At 41.5% G+C, this 11,054-nt stretch overlaps 1 protein-coding gene across 1 annotated transcript in view; it reads right to left on the reverse strand.

The window, feature by feature from the left end:
• Window positions 1-6,180: 6,180 nt before the first annotated feature.
• The window catches only part of ndufb8 (NADH:ubiquinone oxidoreductase subunit B8), a 14,722-nt gene continuing 9,848 nt past the window's right edge, over window positions 6,181-11,054 (reverse strand). The window contains exons 4-5 of the mRNA XM_034194518.1: window positions 9,729-9,884; window positions 6,181-6,364 (exon numbers count right to left, since the gene is read on the reverse strand). Of these exons, the coding sequence (XP_034050409.1) occupies window positions 6,272-6,364; window positions 9,729-9,884 (249 nt within the window). The 3' untranslated portion in view covers window positions 6,181-6,271. The remainder of the gene's footprint in view (window positions 6,365-9,728; window positions 9,885-11,054) is intronic.

Here is an 11,054-nt window from a genome sequence, read left to right on the forward strand (position 1 = left end):
ATAAAATTAAGCCCTGAAGTTTCCAGAAGGAGCTTGAGGGGCAGAAGTCAAGAGCCAGAAATGACCTGAAAGAGCAAGAGCTCCAATTCAGGGAAAAGCTGGAAGCCCGGGAAGCCAGATTTGAAAAGAAGATGGAATCCAAAACGAGCCGTTCCTGGGTTTATATTGCAGGTGGGACTTTGTGCTCTCATTGGGTTCTTGGCAGGAATGATGTTGATAAAATAACAAAAAGTCTGAGAGAGAACTGGACAACAGGGAAAAACGAAAGCTGTAAGAAAATAAAACCAATTTTGCAATAATCAATAAAATCATTTTTTTTTTTTTGCAATAATCAATATGTGCTTGTTGTTTGGTTTGTTAGCTTTTCATTTTTATTGACCGTTTTCAGACATAGTCCCTCTTTTTTCAGAGCTCCTAAGAATGTGGACAAACTACACTGCACACACAATTATTACACAAGTTGTATTCCTTTACTCCATCAATCATGTACAGCGTTTGTAGACTTCATGTGACACGTACACAGCAACTATGACAGCAACCATGACGGTTAATCTGTCCACAGACTCCGCCCATTCCATACGGCAAGACTGAAGGTTGTGAGTCTTTTGATCTCATGTGTGCTTGAAACATTCATCCAGGTCTTTTGTATTTGTAATGATGGTAAAATCAACAGTTTTGCCGTCTTCTATATGTAAAATGCAAATTAATTCATCACGCTTTCGTTTTCCTTTAATCTATTGGACGGCAGGAAACCCTGGAAACACTGAAAGTCAAAGTCAAACCAGACTTCAGACTCTGCAGACATGCAACCTGCACCTTTCTTTTCCCATCAAATTATTATAGCCACACCCTCTTCACTTCATTTGTGTAATACTCAACTTGAGTCATTAATTTCAAGTCATTTTACAAGGTGGACTTTTTTCCACACTTATTTCAAGTACATCGGGGTGAATGTGAGGCATTATTGTAAAGCCCTTTGAGCGTCTAATGCAGATGGAAAAGCGCGATATAAATGCAGTCCATTTACCATTCTCACTGCACACACTCAGTCATGATGCCTTGAGACTGAAGTTTACACCTCTTGGTCTTTGACCTCACGTGTCAGACCTGGAAGAGAGTTGGTTTTCCTTTGCAATGTTCATATTTATTACACACAGTTCTGTGAGCTTCAGCCTAATATTAGTAATAAAACACATAACAACAATGCCTAAAGCTCCAAAACTATGCACAAGTAGACCTAAGAAATGTCTTAAAATAGTTTGTCCAACACAAAACTCAACATGTGGCTACACACAAGCCACTTATTATTATTATTGTTGCCTATATGCTGGAATAAGGGATAGAAATCTTCAAATTATTGCTCATTACTTTCCATTTCAATCAGACTCACAGGTGAAATGTTCATCCAGAGTTTGAATTGGTGAATTGTGTAGTTTTAACTGCACATGAAGGGATTTTTTTTTTACAAAATCACAAAGAATAAAGTTACGTGCGCCTGGTCAAAGGTCAATAGAAAAGACCTTTCAGGAGCGGAACATGCGAGTGGTAATATGGCGGCCGATTTGCTTCAAAAATATTGGCCAATGAGCGATCAGTGATAGAAACTCGCTGCTGACGCCATTCACGTGAGACGGGTACAGCTGCAGCCTCCCTGTCATATTGCACATCTCATGGCACTCATCTGGTGAACTTAAGCCACACTCCCCATGCACTTACATTTCAAAACAATCTCTCTTTTTCTTGGGTAACGAAATGTCTGAGTGGCTTGCAGTTTGTGTGTAATACAATATAATCCCCAACCAGTCCCAACAGAAGACTGCCCCTCCCTGAGCCTGGTTCTGCTGAAGGTTTCTTCCTGTTAAAAGGGAGTTTTTCCTTCTCACTGTTGCCAAGTGCTTGCTCACAGGGGGTCGTTTTGACCGTTGGGGTTTTTACGTAATTATTGTATGGCCTTGCCTTACAATATAAAGCGCCTTGGGGCAACTGTTTGTTGTGATTTGGCGCTATATAAATTGATCAGACGCTCAAAGCACTTTACAGTTATACCTCACATTCACCCCGATGTCAGTGTGCTGCCATACAAGGTGTGCACTACACACCAGGAGCAATAGGGGATTAAAGGCCTTGCCCAATTAAGGGCCCTTAGTGATTTTCCAGTCGGGCGGGGATTTGAACCCATGATCTTCTGGACTCAAGCCCATCACCTTCCCACGTCAAACGTCAAAGAAGATGGTGGCATCTCAGGGAAATTACCAGAGGGGGTATTTAAAAGAAAAAAAAATTACTTTCTATCTAGAAATGGTTAAGTTTACCATTTTAACCAACAAAGCATGACAAAATACAAAATTTTAAGGTGGCATAATGTCATTATATTGTGTTTCTCTGTGTTTATTTTTATTTTTCCCCTCTTTTATTGTAAATATGAGAGTGCTGTAAAACACAACCAGGCAGATTTATTTTTTAATTAATTTTTTAATAAAATAAATAAAATATATCCCCCCCCACCCCGGCACTGAAAAAAGCTCCTTTGTAATGCAATGAAACATGATTTGTGATTTGAATCTAGACTGTGTTTCCATGTGGATGATAATTGAATAAATAAATAAATGATTGAATGAATGAAAATTAATATAACAGGCAAATTTGTATTGTACTATTATTTGAGAAAAAGTATCCAAGTGGAATTAACAGTAAAAAAAAGAAAAAAAAAAGCTAGATCAGTTTTTGATTGTTTATTTAGGTCCACTTAATCTTAAAAAAAAGAATAAAAAAAAACCCCCACCTCAGATGAGGAGATGCACGGTGTGCTGTGTGCACTTTCACTGCCCTCTTTGCCATCTGCGTCAAAATACACTTGCCCATGTAAAAGCTGAATAACTCTTTCTTCAATAACGGTCTTTGCCCACCAACCTGTGGTGCCAAAATGCATTTGCCCATGTAAAAGCTATTACTGCTTAAGTGTGGTTATTCAGTATCTGGACAGTGATTCAAATTCCAGACAGTAGTTCGTCATATCATTAAATACAGTGAAACAGAGGGGTGAGAGGGGGTGAAATGGAGGTTGGTGGGCATGGGGCAAGGGCACTCAACAGATCTGGGCAAGTGGTGCCAAAATACACTTGCCCATGTAAAAGCTATTACTGCTTGAGTGTGGACAGTTATTCAGCGCAGAAAATCAGAATTTTCAAAATATTATTTGTGCAGTAGTCACTTGTCATCTTGACTATTTTTTTAATTTTTAAATTGTTTTTGTCGTTATTTTTTCTAGTTGTGTAACTAAGTTCTTTTCATAATTGTTTTTGCAGCACTTTTTTAAAACTAAAGTTGCGACTAGAGTGAAGTGTACGGAGTTGACAGATTTAATTCAAAGCACAAGCCTAATAAATGAGTATACGATGTCTGTTTACACTTTCCATATTCTGTCGTATTTTTGGTTTAAGCATCAAAACCAAATCGTTTTATTTTGAAATTTTTAAAGGTAGAATTCAACAGTGCACGTTTATTTCCATTTTAAAAACATTTTTTGCCCATAATACAACCAGAACTGCTTCATCGCGAATTACTGTCTGAATAATGAACTACTAACTTCATACCGGTGAGCTGCGGCTGCTTGTTCAGTTATTTTGCCACCAAACCCGGCGTGGGTTTATCGTGTCTTTATACGAGGTCTGTCCGTAAAGTATCGTACCTTTTTATTTTATTTTTTTAAACTATATGGATTTGATTCATATGTTTAAACATCAGACAAGCTTGAACCCTCGTGCGCATGCGTGAGTTTTTCCACGCCTGTCGGTGACGTCATTCGCCTGTGAGCACGCCTTGTGGAAGGAGTGGTCCCACCCCGTCGTCGGATTTTCATTGTCTGGAAATGGTGGAATGATTTGGGGTTTTTTTCCATCAGAATTTTTTCAGAAGCTGTTAGAGACTGGCACCTGGAAACTATTCAAAAAATGTATCTGGCTTTCGGTGAAAATTTTACGGGCTTCATAGAGAATAAGGTCTGTTAGTACAGCTTTATGAACCCCTTTAAGGACGCTCAGCGCGCCGCGCTGCGACGACACGGCACAAGCCACCGGACCATTTCTGAGCTGATGGCTCTGTGGATACGAGACCGTCGTGTGCTCTTTCTCTGGTTATCACAAGAGCTGGCCATCAGCCATTTTCCGTCAGATTTCACGTTTAACAAGAGATTTTGTCATGGAAAGCCGTGCGGAGGCTTCGTGCGTCACGACCGATTCGCTTTGGAAGCGAGATAAAGGAACACCTCTGTTTCGGCGTGTCAGAGGACAAGTTTGGACATGTCTATCTCGGCTTTCAGTGCTTACCAGTCCAGTAAGTATCAGTGAAATTGTGGAGAGCTGGAAAATCCGACGACGGGGCGGGACCACTCCTTCCACAAGGCGTGCTCACAGGCGAATGACGTCACCGACAGGCGTGGAAAAACTCACGCATGCGCACAAGGGTTCAAGCTTGTCTGATGTGAAAACATATGAATCAAATCCATATAGTTTAAAAAAAAAAAGTACGATACTTTATGGACAGACCTCGTATGTCCTCAGTGCTGATATTAGCAAGTTAGTAAAGACATGACTTATTTCAGCCTAAAACCCTCTCCTCATGCTGTCAGATCCCGTTTGGGATGTGTGTGTGTGTGTGTGGGGGGTCTGTGCCGCCTGTGCGCCTTGACTAAATCACTGTAAAACTGTGCAGGGGTCGAAGGGCCCTCAGAGATCCTTTGCGACATTTATACATTCATTCTATTTTTTTACAACATGAATTGTATGGACATTAATAACATGCAACACAAAAATGTATTTAATGCCAGTTTTTTGTGGGCCCCCTCCCATGCTCTGGGCACATAGTACCCGTTACCCCCCCAGTCCGACGCCCCTGCACATTATTGAATCCAACGGATACCAGCCTTGTTGGAGACAAAGCAAAATGTGAATCACTTTTTCACAAAATTGGAGGAACTTTAACTTTTGACCTCTGTACAAATTGAAATTTGTCACAATTTTTGCTGTTTTTTTTTTTACCCCATAACATTCAGAGTCCAAACTATTCCTTATAGAATCATTATGATCAGACATTAATATGGTATACCTTTCTTTAAAGGTCTGGAACATTTAAAAATTTTGACCCCTGTGTAATTCTTCATTGACCCCTATAGGACACATCTGACAATGAAGTTAATTTAGAATGTGAGTGCCAAATTTCAGAGCACACTTATCACAAATGCCCAATTGTTTTGCTATGCCGCCCCACTAGACACTATATGAACATGTACATCATACCCACCCACAACCAAGGCCACTGGCAGCAGTAGTCCAATATATAGGTCCCGGGACTAATGGGTGTTGGTGCTTATCCCAGTTTCCATATGAAGCGGTGGTACTCCACTCCAACACGACACGACACGATAGTGGGTGCACTGAAAAAATGTAGAAGACGGCCTAATTCCACTCTCCTGTCACCCTACCACTTCATTTTGCAAAATGAAGGTAAAGGGTGAAATGGTAGGGCAAAAGGACAGTACTGGGATTGGGCCAAAGTGTCTCATCCAAGGACATAGATAATGTGACCGTGAATCACACCCAGGTCTACATAGTTGTACCTCCAACTCCTTGTCCCACGCAGCTACCTGCTCTACACAGTTGAAAAGGCGGTACGGAACAAGTCCATTTGATAATAGGATGAAACCTAAAGCAGACCAGACTCAGTGGGGTTACTATCCGCTATGTTCATACTAATGAGACGAACAAAACAAACAAGACTCACATGTTACAGATACAGCCCAGTGCTCACAATGACAGGATAACTGAAAAGACGAAGGGGCGAAGATTTGAGTCCTAGTGAAATGGACTGTGTTAATCGGTGACTGCACTTGATGTCAGCTTGAGACGGATTTTCCACAGCTCAGTCAAACTCCCCAGGATACCCCATCATCCAGCAATGCAAGTTCCAACTTCAACTGCATGCATATTGATACAACCTCAGGCTCCAGTGCTGGATAAAAGTGGAAATAGTACCTGCAAAACAAAAGTGCTAAGGCCAAGAAATGCTGGAGGGGATTAAGCCTGTGAGGTGAGGGTTTGTGGTGGATGAAAGGGGGAGGGGGTGCAGACGGTCCAGATTTAGCCTCTGAAATTTGAGTTTAAAACAAAATACTGACACAGGAAGTACCATATGGGTTAACACATCTTTATTTGCCACAGAAATATATATACACACACACAGATGTGTGAAATTTACTGGATTTATATAAAGGTAATTAGATTTCATAATTTTTGACTTCCTCTGGTTGTTTTTCAGGATCTCCTCCTCTCTCCAAGTACAGGTTGTTGTAGGGGTATTGTTTCGGAGCCTGGAAGATAAACAAATACAAGATAAAAATTTGTATGAAAATTACAGTACTAAAAACACCTAAAAGCTGCACACAGGGTCACCATCTTCAACTTTTCTATCATCATTCTATAATTTGATAAAGTTTTGTGTATTTGTTTCAGTACTCCTCCAAGGTGCTTTGACCAATTTACAAATTCCCATGTGCAGGTGGGTCGACACCTGCCCTTAGTTTGTTTTGTCATGGTAAAGGTCACAGGGAGTCAAAGGTCAAAATCCCCCCCCCACCTGCATTTGCAGCAAACAGAACACAAGATCAAATTTGGAAAGAGTCAAATCAGTGGAATAAAGACCATTGGAGTCAAAGGTTAAAGTTCAAGCTATTCAGTAACATTTGTATCGAACTATCAAATTTCTCTGACACCATATCAAATTTGCCAGAGGTCAGTTACCGGGGTCAAGACCATGTGTGTTTGTTGTCTGGGGGTTAGTAAGGTTAGACCTTACTTGTGTGAAGCGCCTTGAGTCAACTCTGTTGTTATTTGGCACTATACTCATATAAATGAAAATAAATTGAAACTGAATTGAAATTGTCCAACTTCATCCAGGTCCTTTTGCTGATTTCTACCAAAGTTTGTGTGTCAATGAATGGTGCCACGGAATCTGCTGTTAAAATTTCATTTGGGAAAAGGTCAAGAAGCATGATTTTGAACTACTAGCTCAGATTGTAATTCCATTACCATAGAATTGCCCTGAAGGCAGTGTGATGCAGCATCATGTACATTTTCATTTATATTTTGGTGTTGCTAATTTTTTTTTTTACTTTCCATTACATCCCCCCTGCACAACAACAACAAAAAAATCCATAACATTCAGGCTCTTGCCCGATTATGTTAAGACCCATAAAAATGAAAGACCAATTTTTAAAAAGTTCCGTCACGTCATTCTTACAGCATTCATGTTGGTGTCTATATATATATATATATATATATATATATATATATATATATATATATATATATAAACCCCGCTGAAACAACCAGATCATTTCCAACATGAAGGCTTTGTTGATCCGGGACGTCGTCTGACTTTCACAAAAAGGCAGAAGGCGTGGACATCAGCACTTTTTCGGCACATTCCACTCTTACAGGAGTTTTTCTCAAGGAAAAAGAAGCGGATGAATGCGCCACCGTGCCGCTCATGGCGCGGGACAAAACCACCCCCGTGTTGGTCTCACAGGACGGCTTTCAGGTGGCTTTCAGACGGCTTCCGGTTGCTTTTCAGCCGTGTGAATATCTGAGAAATTGAGCATGAGCTGGACATGCCCCAACATGTCCTGTGAGGCTTCATCACGGCGTTGCTTTGCGCCATGCGGCACCTCGGCGATGCGCGGAATTCCTCCGCTCCTCTTTCCATGACAAAAACTCCTGTAACAGTGGAATGTGCCATTCATTTCTAAACTGGACGCTGTCTTGATCCGGTATGTCATCTGACTAGCACAGGAATTGCGGAAGACGTGGACATCAGCACTTTTTCGGCACATTGAGACAGACGAGTGGAAGAATCCCGCGCGTCGCGGCGGAGCAGCATGGTGCAAAGCAACGCCGTGATGAAGCCTCACAGGACATGTTGGGGCATGTCCAGCTCATGCTCAATTTCTCGGATAATCACACTACTGAAAAGCAACCGACAGCCGTCTGAAAGCCACCTGAAAGCGGTCTTGAGAGACCAACACGGAGGTGGTTTTGTCCCGCGCCATGAGCGGCACGGTGGCGCATTCATCCGCTTCTTTTTCCATGAAAAAAACTCCTGTAACAGTAGAATGTGCCGAAAAAGTGCTGATGTCCATGCCTTCTGCCTTTTTGTGAAAGTCAGACGACGTCCCGGATCAACAAAGCCTTCACGTTGGAAATGATCTGGTTGTTTCAACGGGGTGTCAGCCTGTCGATCGGTGCTCGGAGCGCGCCGCGCTCTCAGACGCTGTGGGCGGTCTTTAAACCGGCTGGATCACGCCTTAATCTGTGTAATCTCCATAAAATCGTCCCTGAAAGCCATATTAATTTTCCAAATGGTGTCCACCTGGAGGTCTCTCACAGTTTCAGGAAAAAATTGATGCAGCAAAGCTCCAAATCATTCCGCCATTTCCTTAACGACGAGAGGGGTGGACCAGTGCTCCCTCAAAGCCTGCTCACAGGCGAATGACGCAACTGATAGGCGTGAAAAAACTCACGCATGCGCACGAAGGTTCAAGCTTGGCTGATGCAATCACACGTGATTCAAATCCATATGGTTCTTGCATGAGCAAACCTTGAAACTTCGTGCGCATGCGTGAACTTTTTCACGCATGTCGATTGCATCATTTTATGGTAAGCAGCCTTTGTGTGAGGACATGTGCTGTGCGCTTGGTGGATTTTCATTTCAAGGAAAAAGACGGAACGACTGGAGCAGCGCTGCATCAAATTTTGCCACAAACTGGGCGACAGCCAGGTGGAAACCATTCGGATGATTCAGACAGCTGTCGGTGACTCTTTCAGTTGTGTGACTATCTGAGAAATTGTGGAAGAGGTGCGTATGTCACAGCACGTCCTATGAGACTTCAATGCGGAGGTGCTTTTGCGCCGCCGTCAGAAGCAGCATGAATTTCGCCGCCACTCTTTTCATGGCCAAATCTTCTGTCACAGTGGAATGTACCGAAAAAGTGCTGATGTCCACCTCTTTCGCAATTTCTCGGACAGTCACACCACAGCGTTCACTTTGGAATGCTCTGGTCATTTCAGCATGTTGATGGCTGACCGGAGCGTGGCTCGCTCTCCACCGTTGCGCGGCCGTCTTTAAACCGGTTGTACTGCTCCTTAATCTGTGTGATGCCCATAGCATTGTCACTGAAAGCCGTCTGAATCATCCGAATGGTTTCCATCTGGCTGTCGTCCAGTTTCTGGCAAAATTTGATGCGGCACTGCTCCAGTCGTTCCGCCATTTCCTTGAAATAAAAATCCGCCAAGCCCACAGCACACGTCCTCAAAGAGAAGCTGCTTACCACAAAATGATGCAATCGACAGGCGTGAAAAAGTTCACGCATGCGCACAAAGGTTCAAGGTTTGCTCATGCAAGCACACGTGATTCAAATCCATCAAGTTTTTGCAAAAAATAAGAAGGTCCGATACTTTTCTAACAGACCTCGTACACACACACACACACACACACACACACACACACACACACACACACACACACACACACACACACACACACACACACACACAAGCAACATAGAATAGAAAAATTACAAATTACAAGTCTGAATAGTGAACTAAAGTCAGATAAGTCCATTTCACAGTCTCTGATAACAGTTTGTAATGCAAACTATACATGGGACTTGTACTTACCACTGGCTGATATGCTGGAAATTTCTCCCCAACATAGAACATAAACAGCATGAACCCAATGAAACCAAACAGCTGTTTGCACATACTGGACCAGGGCACGGCAGTGGGTGATGTATCCACACGGAGCCTCATGTACATGTCAAAAAAATAGTGCATCTGAAAAAGATAAAAACAGATGATAATGTTCTATTTTCAGGGTTACCACAGTCCAGCATTAGGGGCGTTCAGCTGGTTCAGAACTCTGCCGCCAGACTTCTGACACGTAGCAGAAGGTCTGAATATATCACACCCATTTTGGCATCTTTACACTGGCTCCCTGTCTCTGTGAGAGCAGATTTTAAGGTTTTGTTATTGACTTATAAGGTTGTTCATGGACTGGCACCATCTTATCTGGCTGATCTGGTGGTACTTTACCTGCCGGCTCGGGCTTTGCGGTCGCAGGATGCGGGACTTCTCTGTGTTACCAGGGTGAAGAAGAAGTCAGCGGGTCAAAGAGCCTTTTCATATCGTGCACCCACTCTGTGGAATAGTCTTCCTGTGACCGTGAGGCAGTCGGAGCCCGTAGACATTTTTAAGTCAAGACTGAAATCCTATTTTTATTCTCTTTCTTATGAATAGTTTTTATTTTTTTATCTGTTTTATCCTTTTACTTCTGTTTTTAATTATGTATTTGAATTTTTTAAATTCATTTTTAATTATTTATTTAAATTTTATGTTGAATTATTTTATGTAAGGTGCCTTGAGACAGCTTTTGCTGTGATTTGGCGCATTATAAGCTAATTAAATTAAATTAATTAAATTACCAAGTTATGGGACAAGTTACAAGAGTGAAAGCCAAACAGAAACAACAAGAAAGTGTAATATAGATACTTGTCTTGGAAGAACAACTCAAAGTCCCAAGACATTAGACAGACTTGTGCTCAAAATTCCTATGATGATATCCTTACTCACCAAACTGTTAAAATTAATTTAACAGTTGATGAAAAACACTAAATAAGACGAGGATGATTTGTGTACACTATTTTGGACAACACTGGAAAATAATACCCAAATCCATACATGATTTACTGTACTGGAACCCATATTTATTAGAAGACATCCTCATGAAAACATCATTTTATTGTTGTTTTTGACAGATTGTTATAAATCAATTCTTGATGACTGCCTTTTGATATTAGTTTGATATTTTGCAAATGACACTATTTTACACCAAGTGTTATATATGTCATTCAGATTTGGAGCAATACTAGTAGCAACTACAGTTGAGTTTAAAAGTTTACATACGGCTTGTCTAAATGAATAAATCCAAATTCATAACTCTCCAAC

Source organism: Thalassophryne amazonica, chromosome 18 (genome assembly GCF_902500255.1).
Source record: "Thalassophryne amazonica chromosome 18, fThaAma1.1, whole genome shotgun sequence".
Classification (NCBI taxonomy): Eukaryota; Metazoa; Chordata; class Actinopteri; order Batrachoidiformes; family Batrachoididae; genus Thalassophryne; species Thalassophryne amazonica.